The sequence below is a fragment of the Urocitellus parryii genome, chromosome 4 (genome assembly GCF_045843805.1).
Source record: "Urocitellus parryii isolate mUroPar1 chromosome 4, mUroPar1.hap1, whole genome shotgun sequence".
In the NCBI taxonomy this organism is placed as follows: domain Eukaryota; kingdom Metazoa; phylum Chordata; class Mammalia; order Rodentia; family Sciuridae; genus Urocitellus; species Urocitellus parryii.
The window spans coordinates 46,073,818-46,095,820 of NC_135534.1; the positions used below are offsets into that span (position 1 = coordinate 46,073,818).

Below are 22,003 nucleotides of genomic sequence, written 5' to 3' on the forward strand. Positions count from 1 at the left end.
TACATTCAGAAAAATGAGAAATTATACCCCATCTGATTCAAGTGTATGATACGTCAAGATCATTGTACTGTCAGGTGTAACTAAAACAAATAAAAAAGAAAAAAAGAAAAAAATTTCTTGCAAAATAATAAATAAACATCCCACACACCAATAAGAAAAATACCATTTTGAACAGAAGATATCAATGTAGAGTTCCTAGAAAATACAAATGGCTCTTTTTAAAAATTTTTAAAATATTTCTTTTTTATTTGTTCTAATTAGTTATACATGACAGTAGAAGCAAATGTCTCTTAAACATAGTGGAGAATGTGAAATAAAACTCATGATAAGAGAATTGCAAACTAAAATTTCACTGAGCTGTATTTTATCTACAAAATTTCAAACACCAAAAGGTTTGAGAGTATGAAACTAGGCATTCTCACTCATTTTGGTGAGAGTACAGATTGATAGAGACTTCATGGAAGGTAATTTGTGATTTACATAAAAAATTTTTAAAGTCTCATATCTTTTCATCAGGTCATTTACTTAAAAATTTAAATATTTGTACATGTGTCAGGGATGTATAAACAATAAATGAAACATAAAACTGTTTTGTTTACAATAACAAAATATGAGTAATACAGCGGCCATCAATATTGTGTGGTGTAATTATGGTCTATTCAAACAATGGAATCATGTGCTGCTGTTAAAAACAAACAAATAAATAAATAACACAAAACTGATATGGAAGGACTTCCAAAATATATTAAATTTTTAAAATATAAATAATATATGTTAGTATGAAACCAAAGTATCTACCTTTCATCTATCTTGAGTCTACTACCTAGAAGACCCTCCCCCTTGATCTTCCTGCTGTATGCCCTTCCTTTCTCTGTTCTTCCAGAATCATTACTTCATCCCTTGGCTGGTAGATCCAAGTCTTACTTGTCCCTTGTCCTTAAATTCCTTAGAAAAAAAAGGCACAAGAGATAAGCAAACATCTCTTTTGCAAATAGTTAGTATTGATGACTTCTTAGAGCATAATATCTATGTGCAACTTTGGTGGGTGAGAATGGAAGAGAGACCCTGGTTCTCCTACAATTTATTCTGCAAGTACAACTATTTTCTGTGATGATAGAAAACTATAAAAAGAGAGAGAAAAATGGCAATTAGGAAAATTTCCAGAAAACTAAAACCTTGGGTAACCGGATTTGGAAAACTACTGTGAATAAACAAATTCTGTTACCTAATATGCTGTTCTTTTATTTACTGAGAAGGGTTGAGCAAGAGGGTTTTTGCCAAGGCAGGTTGTTGGAACCCCTCTTCCCATTAATACTGAAGTCAGGAGAGACACCAGGAGCTGCTTCATCGCAAGAAGGTCCTAGAAGCCCTGCTTCCCCTGGAATTTTAGCTGGAGAAAAGGCCACAGGTGACTCTGTCTTCCAGGGAGAAATATTGTCTTGTTTTATTTTTGAGATCCATTTCTCATACAGTTAGTACATTCTAATTGGGAAGAAATGGTGTGTTCTGTTTCTTCATGGGGTCAGTGCTGAGCAGAGTAGGCACTCAAGAAACGTTTGTTGATTGATTTTAGCCTGTTTTATTGGGTGCAAATGGGCCACAAACCAATAACACTTTGGATCGCTCTCTTTTCCCCCTAATGATCTGGCGGGTTTATGTTTCTTCCCCAACCTGTTTCAAAATTTTTTTAATATTTATTTTTTAATTGTAGTTGAACACAATACTGTTTATTTATTTATTTATTTTTATGTGGTGCTGAGGATCCAACCCAGGGCCTCGCACTCACTAGGTGAGCTCTGCCACTGAGCCACAACCCCAGCCCCATTTTAATTTTTTTATATAGTAACAATTCTAAGATAAACAAGTGGAAATGCAGAACTAGGCTATCTTTGAAATTCCAAACCTCAGAAACTAGATCTAATTCTGCTGCTCTTCCTTTCCCTTCAGCACAATGAGGCTGTGCACAGGAATTGTTTTCTGCTCCTTAGTCCTGGGAGTCAGCAGTGAAGGCTGGTTTTCATTCTTCAAGGAGGCTATCCAAGGTAAAAACCTGGAGGATGGGGAGCACATCCAGTGGTCCCCAGGACTCATCTGAGCAGAGGCCACATGCAAGTTGTGGGTTCTCCTGAGAAGCCACAGATGGGTCAGAGCAGGAGTGTGATTTTCTGTATCTGTTTCTGCTTCCACGTTTGGATCCAGCCTGTGCTACTGGTGTTTTGTGCAGAGGGATCTGGACTTCCAGTGGGGAGCTCTCACTGTGGGAATTCACAGATGGAAAATTTCTTAGTCCTAGAGTGTGGTTGTGAATTCATATGCCCCTGGGGGCTAGAGGTGGATGAGCTGAATAAATATTATGCTTTATCCCAGGGAGGGACAGTGCCTGGGACAGAGGAGAACAGCAGCACTTGCACAGAGAAATCCCACCCTGTCCCAGACATATGGCCGATGACTGGGATGCAAAGCTCACAGAGATTAACTTCTAACTTATAGCTGTGTAATAAAAAGAGAAAGCTCTTACTGATTAGCCACTCTGAGCTGAGATAGGGTGAGGAAACTAACACCAGTCTTTCCTGATGGAAAAGAAGCTTGTCAGCCAATTGTTAAAAAGAAAAAAATATGTTGTTAGATTTTGTAATACTTTGAACTTGAAGTGTTGTGATTAATTTTGCAACTGAATTTTTATAGATTCTCAAGTGAATGTGTATGAATTCCAATTTTTCTAAATTTTGAACTTCATATGGTTTTGTTGTTGATTGTGGTGCTGGGGATGTAATCCAGGTCCCTACGCACACTAGACAAGTGCTCTACACTTGCTATCTCCCAAGCCCTCATGTGCTATTTTTAAAATGAAAAAAAAGTCTCTGAATAACAGCTTTTAAAAAGAATTTTGTTGGTAATTGATAAGTTTTTTTATGTATAATGAAGAATATCATCTTCTTTAGGTCAATGTATTTCAGAATTTGTTGTGTGATCCTCCAGCATTTATATCTGCTAGGTGTGTTTGTTTTAAAAGTACATCTCTCGCGCTGGGGATGTGGCTCAAGTGGTAGCACACCTGGCATGCATGAAGCACTGGGTTCGATCCTCAACACCACATAAAAATAAAATAAAGATATTGTGTGCACCTAAAACTAAAAAAAAATATTAAAAAAAGGTACATCTCTCAGAGGGAGAGAGGAGGGAAGGGAAAGGGAGAATATTAGGGACTGAATTAGAACAACTTATACCAAGTTTTCATAATTATGTCAAAATGAATCCTAATGTTATATATAACTTAAAAAAATCAATTAAAAAAAGAGAAGTGGGTAAACCAGGCTGATGAGTCAGACACAATGATATAAGCTTCCTTATATCATTAGGCCTAGTCATTTGAGATAATACATCTCAGGCACTTAGTACAGCAGTGCTAAGTTGGTAAACACATATATACATGCAAACATATTTAAAAATTAAAAATGTTAGGCTAAAGTCTAGTAATTTGCATTAATATGGAACTTACTGGTTCCCAGAAAATATGTAATATGTAAATATATCATAGAAATATAATTGTAACCAGCAAAGTAACTGTTCAATGTATTTTAAATAAACAATGACAAATGAGTCTGGTATTGACTTTACTGGTTACAAATTATATTTCTATGTTATATTTACATATTATATATTTTCTGGGAATGAGAAGATCAAGACAAACTATGGTTTTCCAAGTTTTTTTTTTCTCTCTCCCAACCTGCCTTTCCACCTGCCAACTTCCAACTTCCTTTTCAAGGTCTTTTTGTGTGTATGGTTCTGGGGATCAAATCCAGGGAATTGTACATGATAAGCATGTCCCCTACAACTGGGCTACACCCTTAATACTGTTATGATTTTTTTTTTCTTCACAATTAGTTTTGCCTTTTCTGGAAATTCAAATAAATAGAATTATATAATTAAAAGAAGTACATGTGCTAGTCAGAATCTTAGAAGTTAAATGGACTAGGGATCACATTTTAAACTATAAATTCCTCTGGTTAAATACAAATGAGAAAGATGGTCTAAGGTTTTGCTATCACACCCAGTGACAGAATCTGTCAGATGCTTGAAGAAGATGCTTGGTAAGCAATTTGAACAACATGAATGATTACTAAGTAGATATCTGAGGAAGAAGTCACTATACCATGTCAGAGATAAATTACTTGGCTGAATTATAGACACAAAGTAAGTAATACATGCAAATAGTGAGAAAGTACATAAAGATAATTAAAACTATCCATCTCCACTTTTCTTTTGCCCAAGGGATTTGTTATAAATAAGCTGGCTTACTTTAGACCCAAGCCATGGCAGGAATAAAGAGCATTCATTGACTGGACAACTCAGGCACAGGTAGAGGATTCCTGCAGTTCTTCCCCCCATAGACCTGTTCTGAGTAGCTGCTTTTCCCAGTATTCTTTAAAAAAAAAAAACTTTAAAAATGAGATATAACTTACATAGAGTAAACTGTATAGTTTGACAAACTTTTACACATATAAACACCCATGTTTCTACCATTAGATCAAGAGGTGGAACATGCTAAGCACTCTATTAATTAAAGTTAATTAAGTTTCCCAAGGGTAGCACCTATTCTTATTTCTATTATTAAAGATTAGTCTTGTCTGCTTCTGATCTTTGAATATAAGGAGTCTTGTAGAATGTATATTTTATGTCTTTCTTTCACTCAACATTCTGACCATAAAATTCATTCAAGTTGTCTTTTAATCCACCAGAAAGGTAAGTATGATTCTCCCAATTAAAAGGTGAGTTAAGGTGGAGTGTAGTTGGCAGGGCAGAGAGCTGAACATTTACATTTATGCTCTTCAGGTAAACCTCACTTCCCATGTCCTTTGGAGCTCTCCAAAGAGAATTCTACCTCCTCACTTATTAAATGCCTATTTCAACAGCTTTTCTGTGCAATTTACACCCATATCAGCCAAATTTACTTAAATCAGAATTGCCTTCATACAGCTTTTTTTCTTCAGGCCATGATAGATGTGCAATACTCTTCTCACTGCATCCCCCATGCAGTCTCTGGATCCTACAGATGTAGTGTCATTCTCCATTTTTTTTTTCTCCCTTACATGACTGTCCCACCTCTTCTTTGTACACAGCATACGCAGAACCACATAAGACATAGCCTAGGGCAACAGAACTGTTAATCAATTCAATCCAATTTAATTCACTGAGAAGTAGCATTCCTAGTGTTGCATATCTTCGTCTCGATGTATAATTTCAAAGGATTTCTTTGTCAAGGGCAAAAATTTGGAAGTCAGTAGAAATTTTCCATTCCTCCACTTCATCAATACATCACTAGGTTCATATTTGTCATTTTTGTTCCTTTCCAGGGACTGCGGACTTGTGGAGAGCCTATTGGGACATGAAAGTAGCCAATCACCAAAATTCAGAGAGATACTTCCATGCCCGGGGGAACTATGATGCTGCTCAAAGGGGACCTGGGGGCATCTGGGCTGCTAAAATGATAAGGTAAAGTGGAAATGCCACTGAGCAGCAGGCAGAGCTGGTTGGCCTCCAACCCCTTCTGCCTGTGGCATGTCCTCTTTCTGTCTAGGCTTCCAGGGCCTGGATGGCCTGCAGAGCTGGTCAGTGTTGTTGCCTCTCACCTCTATAGAAAAAGTAAAAACTAGAGAGGGTGTCTCAAAAGTGCCCTGGGTCAGGGTACAGAAAGAATCGGCTGATTTAGGCCTTTTCCCAAGAGCGTTGATATTTTAGTTTTTCTGTCCTTGGGGACTGACTTCTCTAGGCTTCTCTTGGTCATTCCTTGAGCATCAGGGGAGGAGGGAGTTAGGAGGCAGAGCTATCTCAGGTGTCAGATTAATTTCTTCTTTCCCCCTTCTTTGGATTTTAGCACTGCTGGCAAGTATTTTCAGGGGCTCCTAAATCAGTATTATTATGGAGGCGGCCACCGTGGATGGGAGAACATTCAAGCCAACCAGAAGGCTGAAGAGTGGGGCCGAAGGGGCAAAGATCCCGAACACTTCAGACCTTCTGACCTGCCTGAGAAGTTCTGAGCTTGCCGCTCCTGCTGCTGTCAGGAAACTAGGCTGGGGGCCGCACACCTCTCCTGAATGCTGGGCTTCATGTCCCAGGGACTGGTTCAGGGCATCCAGAGTTGTCCAATAAATGTTTTCAAATTTAATTTCTTGATGGAAACTAGAAACTTTGAGATAGACTTTTTGAGAAAAATGGTCATCTTGTGTCACAACGAAGGTAAACAGCCCCATAAAGGAGGTGCCTGTGACTGTGGGGTTGCAAGGACCCCCAACTGGTCCGTGACAATAAAGGTCCCTCACATTATCCCCACCAAAGCCTCTCTCATTCTTAGTGGTCCCAGATTCTCATGCTGAGTAAGTCTGAGCTGACAAAGCACTGACCATCATGCTGGGTCCTTCATGACGTCATCATGGCTGGCACAAGTTTTACAGGCAGCCTCCCATCAATCTCTGCATAAACTCAATCATAATTATATCAACCTCTATCCTCCCCCTATTTCTGGTTTCAACCCAGGCCTCTCTCAATACAGACTCTACTCTGCCCAATCAGTTGCATCCTGTTCAGTGTCTGGCTCCAGGTCTTGTCCCCCATGACCTCCTTCCATATTGAGGGGATACATTGCTTCGAGAAGCCTAATCCCAGGAGCCCTATCCTAGAAATCATCATCTCGGACCCCATCTTATTTCTTAACAATATCAGTACCTACCCCAGCTAAATTTTAAATAGTCTCTGCTTGTTTTACCTAATGAATATCTCTCACATTAGTTTTTCTTGTCTTTATTCTCACTGTCTTTTAACTTGGATAAAAGTCTACTTCCTGTTCTAGAGGGGAAGTGAGATATGCAGATAGACACAACATTACTAAATATGAAAGGCTGTGTAAAGTTTGTACCTCTTTGTTAAGGCACAAAATCCCAGTTAACTTACTAATAAAGCCAAGATTTTCTTTCCAAAGAAGGTCAGTGTAGTTTCAAGGAACAGTAAAGGATTAATAAAAAGGAAGATTCCAAAGATAAAAAGAGACAGGCTGGGTGCAGTGGCACACACCAGTAATCCCTGTGGCTAGGGAGGCTGAGGCAGGAGGATCTCCAGTTCAAAGCCAACCTCAGCAAAAGTGAGGCACTAAGCAACTCAGTGAGACCCTGACTCTAAATAAAATACAAAATAGGGCTGGGGATGTGGCTCAGTGGTCTAATGCTCCTGAGTTCAATCTCTAGTACACCCTCACCCACAAAAAAAGATAAGAAGGGATAGAATAACTGCTGCACCAAAGTCAAGAAGAAGCCTGAAGAGGTAGATCAAGCCCATAGATGATGGGTTAATCGAAAAATGAGTAGAAACATCTCTTGCTTTGAGAAAAGAAGGAAGGTGAAGAGAATGAGACCAGGGGAGACAGAACATTTAAAATAGACAGCAGGGGACTGGGGCTGTGGCTCAGCAGTAGAGCCCTCGCCTCTCACGTGTGAGACCCTGGGTTCGATCCTCAGCACCACATAAAAATAAATAAACAAAATAAAAATATTTTTTTAAAGGGGGGTTGGGATTATAGCTCAGTGGTAGAGCACCCTTGAGTTCAATTCCCAGTATGGAAAAAAAAAGGTATTCCACCTCTTGAGTCCCCTTCTTCCTCCGGGGAGAAGTCTTTTCTACTGTCCTTTAATAAAGCTTCTACTTTCCACTCTAAAATTGCCTCGACATGCTTCTCTGGTGTTATACTTCAGCACTGGGGAAGCAAGGATTCGTCACCTGAAAACAGTAGTAACAGATTGGAGGTCCCACCGAGAGCTACACGGAGACCACCTATCACTCAAATGGCCCTCCAGCCTTTTACTTCTCAATCGGACTTCTATCATGGACCACCATCGTGGACCACTCGATAGACCAGATTTTTTAAAAGAAGGGGGACTCCAAAACTGCTTCCTCAACACCACCCCCTTTCAGCTCGAAGAAGCCAGAACAGTCATAACCCCCTTTCCTTACAGCAGTAAGGAGTTCCCAAAATTAGAAGGGGGAATGAAGCCAGATTTACAGATAGGTAGTTAGTATAGTTAGGTAAATCGGGTCTAATGTCGAGTAAAATCAAGTATGGAGGCCATTATAAAAAATGGAGTCCTGGAAACCAGTGTAGCACTTGGGGAAATTGAAAATGTCCCCAAAGCCTGGAGCCCATCCCAAGGAAATGTTAATGAAGCAGCTCCCAGCAAACACGGAGATACTAATCCAAAAGCAGCCCAGGCCCTCCCTGCCCAGATTACTCCTTCTGCTCACCTGTCCCCCATCCTTTGGGCCTTCCCACCTACATTCCATCACTGCAAGATAATAGAACAAAGGACAAGAATGTGACAGGAATGTGGTAAAGCTGAAAGTAGACCTTAGCTATAAAAGAGGGAAGACCTCCCCCTTCCACGGATTCCACCTCTTGGGTCCCCTTCTTCCTTGGGGAGAAGTCTTTTCTACTATCCTTTAATAAAACTTCTACTTTCCACTCTAACAAAACAAAACAAAAAAAGATGGACAGCAGACCTGAGGGAGTTATCGTGACTCCTGGTGGGCGGGGGGGCTCAGCATGTTTTACTGCATTTGCCCACATGCTCATCATTTGCTGGGGGCAAGCATGTAAGAAAACAAAGGGCAAAAATCATGGCTATCTGACTGCATGTCATTTTTTAAAAAAATATTGATTTATTTATGTATTTTTTTAGTTTTAGGTGGACACATTATTTTTTTTTAATGTGGTGCTGAGGATCGAACCCAGTGCCTCATGCATGCTAGGTGAGCATTCGAGCACTGAGCCACAACTCCAGCCCCTGCATGTCATTTTTGCATTCACTGTACCTATTCTAGCCCCTGGCATAGTGTAGATGCTCAATAAATATGTGATGAAATGAGTGAATGAAAAATTATTCTTCAGAAGTTAACAGATCTAGGAGGAGGGTTTAGGAATTGTAGAAAGTATGGATGTTTTACACAAGTGTTAGCCTGTGGAATGTGCTAATGAGTCACTTCAATATGATTATGCAAATCTATACTAAAATACCAGCAAAAATGACATAATTGTACTCTATCACAGACAATATTTGATTTTATCTGGCAATGCTTTGCACACTGTCTCATAGAAACAAGAATTATGACTCCTATATCTAAATAAGCCATCAGTCATAATGGTATCTGATGGGAAGCATTGGGAGAAATGAATAAATATTTTGAACTTCCAAAGTACTGTGCTCACAGAACACACTGTGAGCCACACTGAATTTCTCTAAGACACTATAGACTTAAGGATGCATTATAATTTATACACTGCCAAGAGAAACATGCTGCCAATTATACTAAGACATAATGCTTTCTTATCACCCAGAGATTTATTTTACACTTAATGAAAATGTTTAGACTCACTTAGACATAGATTTTGGTCTTATATCACTTTGTGTATATACAGAAAGGAAAGCATAAAAAAAATAAGTATTCCTAAAGCAATGAAGTGCTTAATGAATGCTAACTTGTTTTTAGAGGATCTTTCTCAAATTTATTGATTATAAATTTCTCAAATTCAATATAATTTGAGAAATTTATAATCAATAAATGTGTGTCTTAGAAGTGATTAAGTAAGATATTTAAATTTAAACCTAGATAGGTTCTCTCTTATTGTATTTACTGAGAAGGAATAATAAACTTTTAGTGATTAATCACAAAGTTTTTAAAGACCCCCCCCCCGTAGGAATGTGACCTTTAGCCTCAAAGCATGGTATGACCACATACTTGGAAAGCATCACAGAGTTTACTTAATCCATAGCAAATAAAAGGACCTGGAATTTGTTCATTTATTATAATTAGCCTTGGAAAATTGGTTCATGCATACATCTTTGATAAGGCAGAAAATTCCAGATTCTGTGAAACTACCTAAGGCTTAGTCTGTTTTCTGTTGCTGCAACTTAATATTACAGACTGGGTGACTTTTAAAGAATAGAGGTTTACCAGGCTCAGTGGTGCATGCCTGTATTCCCAGCAGTTTGGGAGGCTAAGCAGGAGGATCACCAGTTCAAAGCCAACCTTGGCAACTTAGGGAGACCCTAAGAAACTCAGTGAGACCCTAGCTCTAAATATATTCGTATATTTAAAGGGATGGAGATGTGGCTAAGGGTTAAGCACTCGTGGGTTCAATCACCAAAAAAAGAAAAAAAAAAGAGAAGAAAAAGAAGTAGATTATGTAGCTCATGTTTTGTAGGTGGGAAGTCCAAGAGCAAGGTGCCAGCACCCACCTGGTAAGGGTCTTCTCATTGTATCACAACATGGTGGAGGACACCCTGGTAAGACAGGGCAAGTGTGCTAGCTCAGGTCACTCCTCCTCTCATTATAATGCCATCATGGGAATCCCATTAATCCCATTATAAATAAAGACCCTATCTCCAAATACTGTTAACATATAAATTTGGGGATTAAGTGTTTAACACATGAATTTTTAGGGGACATATTCAAACTTGGCAGATGCTATGTCAGGACCCTGGCTGGAAAGAGAGGACACATTCAAAGAGGTACTGTGAGGAGAATTTGATAAGGGACTATGAAGTACTGGCACAGTACAGAGCAATCACAAGGGCTAGGCCATGCCTTGGTCTAGAAATTACTTGTGTGTCTGAAGGAAGTGGGGACGTTTTCCCCTTTAGACCTAAGGCCTAGAGGATGGAGTGATTACTGAAGTCAGGGAGGGAGAAGGAGAAACAGGGAGTCAGGAGAAAAGAGAACGCCAGAGACAGAGATCTGTGTGGACAGGGTTCCTGACAGGAGTCTGTGATCTTTCAGTTTGTGGTGACTATATTCTGAGGAAGCTGTGGGAATAAATCATCAACTCTCCCTCTCCTCATCTCCTGCTAGCAAGAAGTCAGAGACAAAGGTCTATATAGTTCAACCACCTAGAACAGAAGGCAGAGTGAAGAGGGCAGAAGGTGGCTCCTGAGGAGCCAACAGGCCAAGCTCCTATAGCTGTGGGGGATTGATTTTGTAACTGGGGCTTGTGCCAACTGATAACCTTTGTTTCTTGTGGGACGCTATCTTATGTGAAGGTTGTTGCCTCAGGACTCAAAGACCATTACTGATGAAACTTGTAGATGCTTCAGGGGGACTGGAAGGGCAAAGGGGGAGGGTACAACAAAGGTTACCGGTATAGCCAGAGGCAGCTTGCAAACCAAGGCTATCTATTATTATAAACACATGACATGACTACAGTACACAGTAGACAAAGGTGTCATAAACATATATTGGAGAAAAGAGCCTCTTCAACAATGGTGCTGGGAAAACTGGAAATCCATATGTAGCCAAATGAAATTAAACCCCTATCTTTACCCTGCACAAAGTTCCAAGTGGATCAAGGACCCAGGCATTAGACCAGAGACCCTGGACCTACTAGAAGAAAATGTAAGCCCAACTCTCCATCATGTCAGCTTAGGAACTGACTTCCTCAACAAGACTCCTAAAGCACAAGAAATATAATCAAGAATCAATAAACAGGATGGTATCAAACTAAAAAGCTTCTTCCCAGAAAAGGAAACAATTAAAAGCATGAAGAGAACGCCTACAGAATGGGAGAAAATCATTGCCACCTGTACCTTAGATAGAGCATAAATCTCCAAAATATATAAAAAACTCAAAAAACTTAGCATCAACCCCTCCCCCCAAAAGAACCCTATCAATAAATGGGCAAAGGAACTGAACAGGGAGTTCACAAAAGAAGAAATACAAATCATCAACAAATACATGAAAAAAGGCTCAACATCTCTAGCAATTAGAGGAATGCAAATTAAAAAACACACTGAGATTTTACCTTACTCCAGTCAGAATGGCAACTATCAAGAATACAAGTAACAATAAATGTTGGAAAGGATGTGGGGAAAAGGCACATTCATACATTGCTGGTGGGGATGCAAACTGGTGCAAACACTCTAGAAATCAGTATGGAGATTCTTTAGAAAACATGGAATGGAACCAATACTTGACCCAGTTATCCCACTCCTTGGTTTATACCCAAAGGACTTAAAAACAGTATACTACAGTGATGTAGCCATATCAATGTTTATAGTAGGTTAATTCACAATAGCTAAGCTATGGAACCAACCTAGGTAGCCTTCAACAGATGAATGGATAAAGAAAATGTAGCATATATAAACAATGGAATATTACTCAGCTATAAAAAAAAAGAATGACTATGACTTTTGTCCGTAAATGAATGGAACTGGAGACTATCATGCTAAGTGAAATATGCCAATCCCCAAATAACCAAAGGCCAAATGTTCTCTCTGATACGCAGATGCCAACATGCAACAAGGGGAGAGGGAGGGAAGAGAAGTTCATTAGAATAGACAAAGTGGAATGAAAGGAAGGGAAGGGAAGGGGATGGGAGTAGGCAAGACAGTAGAATGAATCAGACAAAACTTTCCTATGTTCATATATGAATGACCAGTGAAACGCCACAACATGCCACAGGAATGGGATCCTAATTAGAATAAACTACACTCCATGTATGTATAACTTGTCAAAAATCCACTCCACTATCATGTATCTAAAAGAAATAAATAAAAAATAAACAGATGAAGACTAGTTCCATAAATGATATACATGACCCAAATATAAACCATCTAGAGAGGAGTCTCAGTTCAGAGCTTTTAACTTCAAGTGGTTTTGTTTTCCTCCACTTCGTTTCAACTGTGATATTATACTCTCCTCTCTGTCCTTAACAATTGGGCCTTTTTTAATTATTAAAAGTTGCTGTACTGCCGTTCTGTTCCAAACTGCAAAATCATGTGTGCTTTAAAGCAGTCCCCATTGCTGGACACATTACATTTGGGACACTGGGAGGGGTGAGGGCTCAACAAGTTCTGTCACCATTGCTCCTGCTCCAGCACCTTGGAGGAGGGTGGGGAGAGTCCAGCTCTGTGGTTCTTTTCACCGGGCCTCCTGGCCTCAGGGTTGGGATAGGAGAGAGCTGTAGCAAGCGGGGGACCATCTTAGCTTCACCTTGGTTTGATGTGCTCCTCACTGTTGCTGATAGTCCTCGCTGATTTGGGGGTCTCCCCAGAGATGGTGGGCATGATTACTCCTGAGGTGAAGTTTACCTTCACATCATCCCTCTCAGAAATGGAGGACTCCCTAGAGAGGCAGAATCACGGTAGGCATCAGAGTCTGAGACTGGTCCTGGCAGGGGCTTGCCTCTTCTCTGGGTAAGGTGTTGCCTCACTGGGCCCAGTCACTGCCTTTCCACTAACGTCAGTGTGGTCCCTCTAATAGGTCCACCCTAATGACCGAGGGTCTGTTCCCATCCAGGCAGCAGAGGTGGATAACAGCTTACCCCCATCTTCTCTCTGGGCACTCTCTAATACCACCCTCTCCTTCAGATTCCACTGGTGTGGACGGCTCTATCTTTCCCAGATTCCTAAATGAGAAGCAAACACCAGAATGTCCCTGTCTGACCCACCCACACATCAAGCTCTCCCAAGAACACTTTCCCTGTACTCTGCCGCTTGGACAGGGATGCCAGAACAAGCTGACGATTTTTGCAGCTTAGTATGCACTCAGCTGGGGACTGAGAAGGCATTTTTCTTTTTCCCTGGTACCCCAAACCTAGATGAAGAGGCCAACAATATCTACAATACCATAATCCCCGTAGCAGAGCAACCCTGCTCTCTCCTGTCCCTGTCTTCGGTCCTCTGCTATGGACCTGCTGGTGCACTAGGGATAAGGAAGGCATGGTTGCTGAAGGCCTGCACTGCTCCTTCCCTATATGTCCTGGGAGCTTATGAGGTCTGACCCCACTTCTTGGATGCTCTCTGTAAAATGGGTACTTGGATAAAGGATCATTCAACAGCCTGCTTTTCAAACTCAGGGGTAAAGGGAGCCCCCTCACAACCCTCCAATTTTCCAGGTTTATATTTTGAAATCTGCTTTTTTGTTTGTTGTTTGTTTGTTTTTCTTGGTCCTGGAGATTGAACTCAGAGGCACTCAACCACTGAGCCACATTCTCAGCCCAATTTTTTTATATTTTATTTAGAGACAGGGTCTCACTGAGTTGCTTAATACCTCGCTAAATTTCGGAGGCTGGCTTTGAACTTGAGATCCTCCTGCCTCCACCTCCCAAACCACTGGGATTATAGGCGTGCACCATTGTGCCTGGCTGAAATCTGTTTGTGGGAAGGAAACTTCTTGTCCATTCTTAGAGTCAAGTACATTTTGTTTACATACGATTTCATCATAATTGATGAAATCGAGTCTGGTCAATGACTCAATTTTATCTTTTTTTTGAAAGTGCTGGGGAATTTACAGAAACCTCAAAAGGTATTGCGTCTAGTCAGTGACTCAGTTTTATCTTTTCTGAACGTGCTGAGAAATTTACAGGAACTCCAGGCAGGTGCCTCAATGTACTCTGCTCTCAGATTGATCTTGGTTTAGTCTTGTGCAGGGCTGGACTTAGTACTGTCTAAACAGTGCCATGCTTCTCTTTAACACAGAATCCTAAAAACAAAACAAAACAGAACAGAACAAAAAACCCTCAACCAATTTACCTTTCCAGTAAAAAGACACTTATAAAACTTATTTTGTCTTTCTATTCACTTGTTCAACACCTATTTAATGAACTCCTAGTATGTGGAAGGAACTGTTGTTCTAGGGCCTGGGAATATAGTAGAGAGTGAGACAGACAAGATCATTGTTCTTGTGGTCTGAAATTTCAAAGGGAGAGTTATTATTAAGCTAGAAAGAATTTAAAACAACCAAATCACAAGTTCAGGTGGCGACTATATAGTACATGGCAAAGAAACCAAATGCTCAGTTCTAACACATGAGATTTGAGTTTTAGTTTTGCCACTGACCTATTGTTAGTAAAGGTAGTAACATGGAAACCTGTTCATGCTAGGTTATTGAATGAAACAGTAGAATATAGAGGTGATAGCTTAGTTGTAGAGCACTGAGGCTCTGGGTTCAATCCATAGCAACAAAGGAAAAAGAAAACAAAAGTAGAACATAAAATGCAAGGTATTTTTTTTAATATTTATTTTTTAGTTGTAGTTGACACAATACCTTTATTTTATTTATTTACTTTTATGTGGTACTGAGGATCGAACCCAGGGCCTTGCATGTGCTAGGCAAGCGCTCTACCACTGAGCCACAACCCCAGCCCAAACGGTAGGTATTTTATCACCTTATGTTTGTGTATGTTTTCATATATTTATATAAACCTAGAAAATAGAGACCAAACACGAAATTTTCGACAGTGGGTCTCTCCACCCCTCCCCCAATCTTGACTTATAAAATTGGTATTGCTTTTTATTTTTATTTTTGTATTTTTTAAAAATTTTTCATGTTTTCAACAGTGAACATATTTATTCAACTAAGATTCATAAGTTAAATATGTTTCAAGTTCTCTTCTAGGCACTGAATTTGGATGGTGAAAAAAATCCAACAACCCAGTTCCTATCCTCATTGGCATTCCAGGGTTGAGATAAGGAAAAATAACATTGTAAAGAAATAATAAATGGGGCTGGGGATGTGGCTCAAGCGGTAGTGTGCTCACTTGGCATGTGTGCGGCCCGGGTTCGATTCTTAGCACCACATACAAGATGTTGTGTCCACCGAAAACTAAAAAATAAATATTAAAAATTCTCTCTCTCTCTCACTCTCTCTTAAAAAAAAAATCCATGTTGCTCACTACCACCTTGTTAAAAAAAAAATCAAAGGGCTCTTTTAAAAAAAAATGCAACGATGCAAACAAACCAACCAACCTAAGTAATTGCTATAAACATTGAGAAGGATAATTAAAAAAAAAAAACTTTAAAAAAAAAGAAATAATAAATGTTTAAGGTGATGGACAAGCATGCTAATTACCCTGATTTGATCATGACACCACGAATCTATGTGTTGAAACATCACATCATATGCTATAAATATGTACAATTATTATGTGTTAAAATTTTTTGAAAAAGAGATAAAAATATTTTATTCATAATATGGGTTTACAGGTATGACTTATTCTCTGTATACACACACTGGCAACAATAAATGTACAAACCTAGATACAAATAATGTATTGCAATTAATAAAGAGTACAGTAAGTTATACTACATATTTCTTCTGTTAATCCTGCTCTGACCTTTTCAGTTCCATAGATTCCATTTCTTTTCAGGCCCCCATCCAATTTTTTTGTATTTTATTTAGAGACAGGGTCTGGCGGAGTTGCTTTGGGCCTTGAAGTTGCTGAAGCTGGCTTTGAGCTCTCAATCCTCCTGTCTCAGCCTCTGGGCTGCTGGGATTACAGGTGTACACCACCATACCCAGCATGCATTTCTTTTGGGGTCAGTCAGTGGAATTTCAGCACTTGGCTTTGAAAACTAGAGACTTTACTAATTTCTGGTGGGAGAAGGTTGTTTTTTTTTTTTTTTAATATAGGGAAGAGAAAATGGGCTTTTGTGCAGCTGTAAGACTAGCATATAGGGTAATAAAAGCTGTGCTTACAAAAGTTATTTCTGACAAAGGAATTCTGTAAAACAATAGTAACAAACACCAAAAGACTTCAGAGATTGTTACTATGTTCTGTAAAAGCAGCCCTGTAATATTTTATTAATATTTCAATGTGAATCACTTTGTTTAAAAATAAATCTTTTTGTGAGAGGCATATTGAGGATTGAACTCAGGGGCACTCAACCACTGAGTCACATCTCCAGCCCTAGTTTATATTTTATTTAGAGACAGAGTCTCACTGAATTGCTTAGCGCCTCACCCCGTTGCTGAGGCTGGCTTTGAACTTGCAATCTTCCTGTCTCAACCTCCTAAGCTGCTGGGATTACAGGTGTGAGTCACTTTGCTGTCTTGCACCTTATTTTTTCTTAATTTATTTTATTTTTTTTAAATATATGACAGCAGAATGTATTAAAATTCATAATACACATATAGAGCACTTTTTTCTCTGGTTGTATATAAAGTATATTCACATCAATTTGTGTCTTCATACATGTACTTTGGATAATGATGTTCATCACATTCCACCGTCATTTCTAACCCCCTGCCCTCTCCCTTCCCCTCCCACCCCTCTGCCTTATCTAGAGTTCCTCTATTCCTCCCAAGCTCCTCTTGCCTACCTCACTATGAATCCGACTCCTTATGTCAGAGAAAACATTCAGCATTTGTGTTTTGGGGATTGGCTAACTTCACTTAGCATTATCTTTTCAAACCCCATCCATTTACCTGCAAATGCCATGATTTTATTCTCTTTTATTGCTGAGTAATATTCTATTGTGTATATATGTCACATTTTTTTTATCCATTCATTTACTGAAGGGCATCTAGGTTGGTTAGCTATTGTGAATTGTGCTGCTATAAACACTGATGTGGCTGTGTCCCTGGAGTATACTGTTTTTAAGTCCTTTGGGTATAGAGCGAAGAGAGGAATAGCTGGGTCAAATGGTGGTTCCATTGATTTTAATTCTTGTGCTATAGAAGGTTTTTTTTTTTTTTTTTTTTTTGCTATAGGAGTCTTATTAAGGAAGTTGGGGCCTAATCCCACATGATGAAGATTAGGGCCTACTTTTTCTTCTATTAGAAGCAGGGTCTCTGGTTTAATTCCTAGGTCCTTGATCCACTTTGAGTTGAGTTTTGTGCATGGTGAGAGATAGGGATTTAATTTCATTTTGTTGCATATGGATTTCCAGTTTTCTCAGTACCATTTGTTGAAGAGGCTATGTTTCTCCAATGCATGTTTTTGGCACTTTTGTCTAATATAAGATAATTGTAACTTTGTGGGTTAGTCTTTGTGTCCTCTATTCTGTACCACTGGTGTACCAGTCTGTTTTGGTGCCAATACCATGCTGTTTTGTTACTATTGCTCTGGAGTATAGTTTAAGTTCTGGTATAGTGATTCTACCTGCTTCATTCTTTCTAAGGATTGCTTTAACTATTCTCTTAATTTTCCAGATGAATTTCATGATTGCTTTTTCTATTTGTATGAGGAATGCAATTGGGATTTTAATCAGATAATTGCATTAAATCTGTATAGTGCTGGTCTGGGGTTGTGGCTCAGGGGTAGAGCACTCGCCTTGCACGTGCGAGACCCTGGGTTCGATCCTCAGCACCACATAAAAAATAAATAAGTGAATAAAGGTATTGTGTCCAAATACAACTAAAAAATAAATATAAAAAAATCTGTGTAGTGCTTTTGGTAGTATGGTCATTTTGATAATATTAATTTTGTCTACCTAAGAGCAACTTTGTCTACCTAAGATCTTTCCATCTTCTAAGATTTTCTTTGATTTCTTTCTTTAGGGTTCTGTAGTTTTCATTGTGTAGATCTTTCACCTTTTTCTTTGATTCCCAAGTATTTTTTTTTGAGGCTATTATAAAATAGGGTAGTTTTCCTCATTTCCATTTCAGAGGATTTGTCACTGATATACAGAAATGCCTATGATTTTATATTCTGCTACTTTGCTAAATTCATTTACTAGTTCTAGAAGTTTGCTGGTGGAATTTTTTGGGTCTTCTAGATATAGAATTATATCATTAGCAAATGGTGCCAATTTGAGTTCTTCTTTTCCTATGTGTATCCCTTTAGTTTCGTTCATCTATCTAACTGCTCTGGCCAGTATTTCAAGAACTATGTTAAATAGAAGTGGTGAAAGAGGGCATCCCTGTCTTGTTCCAGTTTTTAGAGGGAATGCCTTCAATTTTTCTCCGTTTAGAATGATGTTGGCCTGGGGCTTAGCCTAGATAGCCTTTACAATGTTGAGATATGTTCCTGTTACCCCTATTTTTTTCTAGTGTTTTGAACATGAAGGGGTTGCATCTTATTTTTTAAATGGATTTGTTTCTTTATCTTCCTCTTTCCCTGATCCTTCCTATTCTCTCCCACTGCCCAATCTGGGGGAAACCTTTCTTCCCCATTTTAGGCCAATTTATCTGTCCTTGAGTACACACTCAAGACAGTAATGAAGTAATCCAGACTTTGGGGATGGTACCAGAAGATATCAGAAATTACTGTCTCCCAAATTAAGAAGTGAATTACAATTCCAAACAAGAAGGTGTGGAATGGATACAGTCTTTGAATCACCTCTTTAAAAGGCCCCTGTTCTTGCTGATTAGCAGAATCACAGACTTTGGGACAGAACAGCAAAGCCATAAACCTTCTTTTTCCTTTTTCTCAAAACTGCATTCTTATTATGGGATTGGATCGGGGACAAGAACTGAGCTTTCAGCCATACGTGGAAACTACAGAGGAAAAAGGAAAGGAAGGGGGAGGCACCTCATGAAACTGAAGGGAGAGCAGTAGTGTAGAAGGAAGAAAGGCAGGGAGAGAAAGGAGAAATACTGAGGCATGATACTGGCCAAATTATATTTTTATGTCATTTGCACTTATGAATATCTAATAATAAATCCCCCCAATATGTATAATTATAATGCATCGATTAAAGATGGGAAAAATAACTTCCACACCTTTAAATCACAAATATGTTCTTTGATGTTCTTTTCTCATGATTTTATATTTTTTTTATCTTTTCTTTATGATTTTATATTTAAGTATTTAATATTTCCAGAGTGGACATTTGTATGTGTGTTAGGGAAGGATCCAATTTTATTTTTCTCTGTTGAGTGACCATTTGCTCCCAAACTATCAATTAAAAAGTGCATCCTTTCCCCATTGATTTGTATTGTGTCCTTGATTATATATTAAGATATTATCTACATAGTTCTTCTCTTATATTGGTCAATTTGTCCTTTCCTGGGCCAATTCCATTGTTTCTATTACTGTGCTTTGCTGTATGTTGTAACATCTGCAGGATATGGACAATAGGAACCATGGAACGTCTCTTAACTACAACTGTTTCCCTACCCACCCTCCTACTACACCCTAAATGAGCCCACCACTAAAACTCCTCCCATGACCTAGTCTGCTAAAACCCTATAAAACCTAGATCCTTGTTGCAGCCTGTTGTCATTTTTCTTCTTGAGAACGTGCCCCTCTGCTGCTTACTGCTGATCCTTTAGGGTCTGTTTCCATTTCTTTTTCTTTGGTATTCCCTTTCATTTGCTTTCAATACCTGGTAAAGCAAGTGCTCTTTCTTAGTATCTGTTTTTTTAAAGATTGACTTTTTTAAATTTTAGAGTAAGCGCTTGAGTGGAATATTGTTAGGATTGCACTAAATTTGTAGATTAATTTGAAGGAAAACTGACATCTCTACAATATAAAGTTTTCCCATCTCAGGCATGGATGTACATCTCAGTGGTAGAGCACTTGTCTAACATGCCTTCTCTCTATTCAAATTATCTATTTTTTTTTTTTTTTTTTTAGTACCGGGATTAAACCCAGGGCTGCTCAACCACTGGGGCACATCCCCAGACCCCTTTTGTATTTTATTTAGAGACAGGGTCTCACTGAGTTGCTTAGCACCTTGCTTTTGCTGAGGCTGGCTTTAACTCAGGATCCTCCTGCCTCAGCCTCCTGAGAAGTTGAGATTACAGGCCTGCGTCACTGCACCTGGTTCAAATTATCTTTTAAGTTGTTTATCTTCTCCACAGTTTTGTTGTGTAGTTCTAGATGAATTAATCCCTAGATATCTTAAAATTTTGCTGTTATCATGAATGAAATATTATTTTAAATTATGTTTTCCATTTGGTTATTTCTTTTTAAATATGTAAATATATATTAGTTGTAGGTAGACACAATATCTTTATTTTTTTTATGGGGTGCTGAGGATCGAACTCAGTGCTTCATGCGTGCTAGGAGAGCACTCTACCACTAAGCCACAACCCCAGCCCATTTGATTATTTCTATTATGAAGAAATGTTTTTTGGATCGAGTGTTTGACACCTTATTGAATTTCCTTATTAATTTTACTATTTTGTTGATTTGAATTTTGTGGCCTCTTTAGATTGGTGATTATACTACGTGGATGCTTAGAGCAAAAATAACCGAAATGGGGACAGACCTCAGTGGATCAGCCATGCTTTTCATTAAGCATCAGAGGGGCACATTTTTCAGGAAAGAAAATGGCGCAAGTCGCTACAATGGTCTCGGTTTTATAGGGTTTATCAGGGCCAGGTCATAGGAGGAGTTTTGGTGGTCCACTCATTTAGGGCCGGGCAGAAGGGCAGACAGGGGAACAGTAAGGGAAGTTCCCTGGGGCCTCTCGTCCATGTCCTTCGGAAGCAAGGGCAGTTTTCCCTCTCTCTTCTCAATCCTTCTCTCTTTGTTTCTCTTTATTTTCTGTGGTGTTGGCCAGGGCTTCTTCCAGAGTACAGAAGCTAACAGTGGTGATAATAGGCATACTTTTCTCATTCCAAATCCTGAAGGCAATGATTAAAATAAAAAATTCACTAAATAAAATGTTTGCTGCAATTTTGGGGCACACAACATTATAAAACTAAAAAAGTTTCTTTTATTTTTGTTTGGCAGTACTGGGGATTAAACCCAGGGCCCCCTGGCATGCTGGCTAAGTGCTCTACTTCTGAGCTACACTCCTAGCCCATTTTTTATTCTTATGTTTTTAGATTTTATTTTGAGACGGGGTCTCACTAAGTTGTCCAGTCTGGCCTTGGACTTTCGAACCTCCTGGCCTTTGCCTCCTGAGTAGATGAGATTACAGGTGCGTGCTACTGTGCCTACAAAAGTTCCTTTTGATATGTACTTTTCTAGAGGATTTTTGAAAACTTAATTATGTCTTGAGTTTTATCAAAATGACCGAGCCGGGTGCAAACTTCATGGGTCAGCACAGCCTTTATTCAGTGGTGGAGTCATGCCTCTGGTGGACCCACTTTCCTAATGGAAAATGAGCCATTGCCCAAAGGGGGAGTCTCTGCTTATATAGGTTATACTGAGAGGTGACTCGATTATTAACAGAGCATGTCAGTTGGGCGCTCAAGAAACAGGTTTGTGAGAATTTGAAATTTGTTTTTTTTTTTTTCTGGGCAATATTTTTACTTGGAAAAGAATGGAGGGTCTGGGGTCAGAATTTAG

General features: G+C 39.1%; 1 protein-coding gene across 2 annotated transcripts; it reads left to right on the forward strand.

Moving 5' to 3' along the window:
* Positions 1 to 1,319: 1,319 nt before the first annotated feature.
* On the forward strand, positions 1,320 to 6,297 carry LOC113189948 (serum amyloid A-4 protein-like). 2 transcript variants are annotated; one of them, XM_026399001.2, is made up of 4 exons: positions 1,320 to 1,408; positions 1,948 to 2,042; positions 5,355 to 5,493; positions 5,876 to 6,295. In XM_026399001.2, exons 2-4 carry the CDS (start codon positions 1,952 to 1,954, stop codon positions 6,036 to 6,038), a joined length of 393 nt encoding a protein of 130 aa, XP_026254786.2. In that variant the 5' UTR covers positions 1,320 to 1,408; positions 1,948 to 1,951; the 3' UTR covers positions 6,039 to 6,295. The 2 variants fall into 2 exon arrangements, with proteins under 2 accessions (XP_026254786.2, XP_026254787.2); XM_026399002.2 differs by having other exon boundaries at positions 1,328 to 1,471; positions 5,876 to 6,297.
* The last annotated feature ends 15,706 nt before the right edge of the window (positions 6,298 to 22,003 follow it).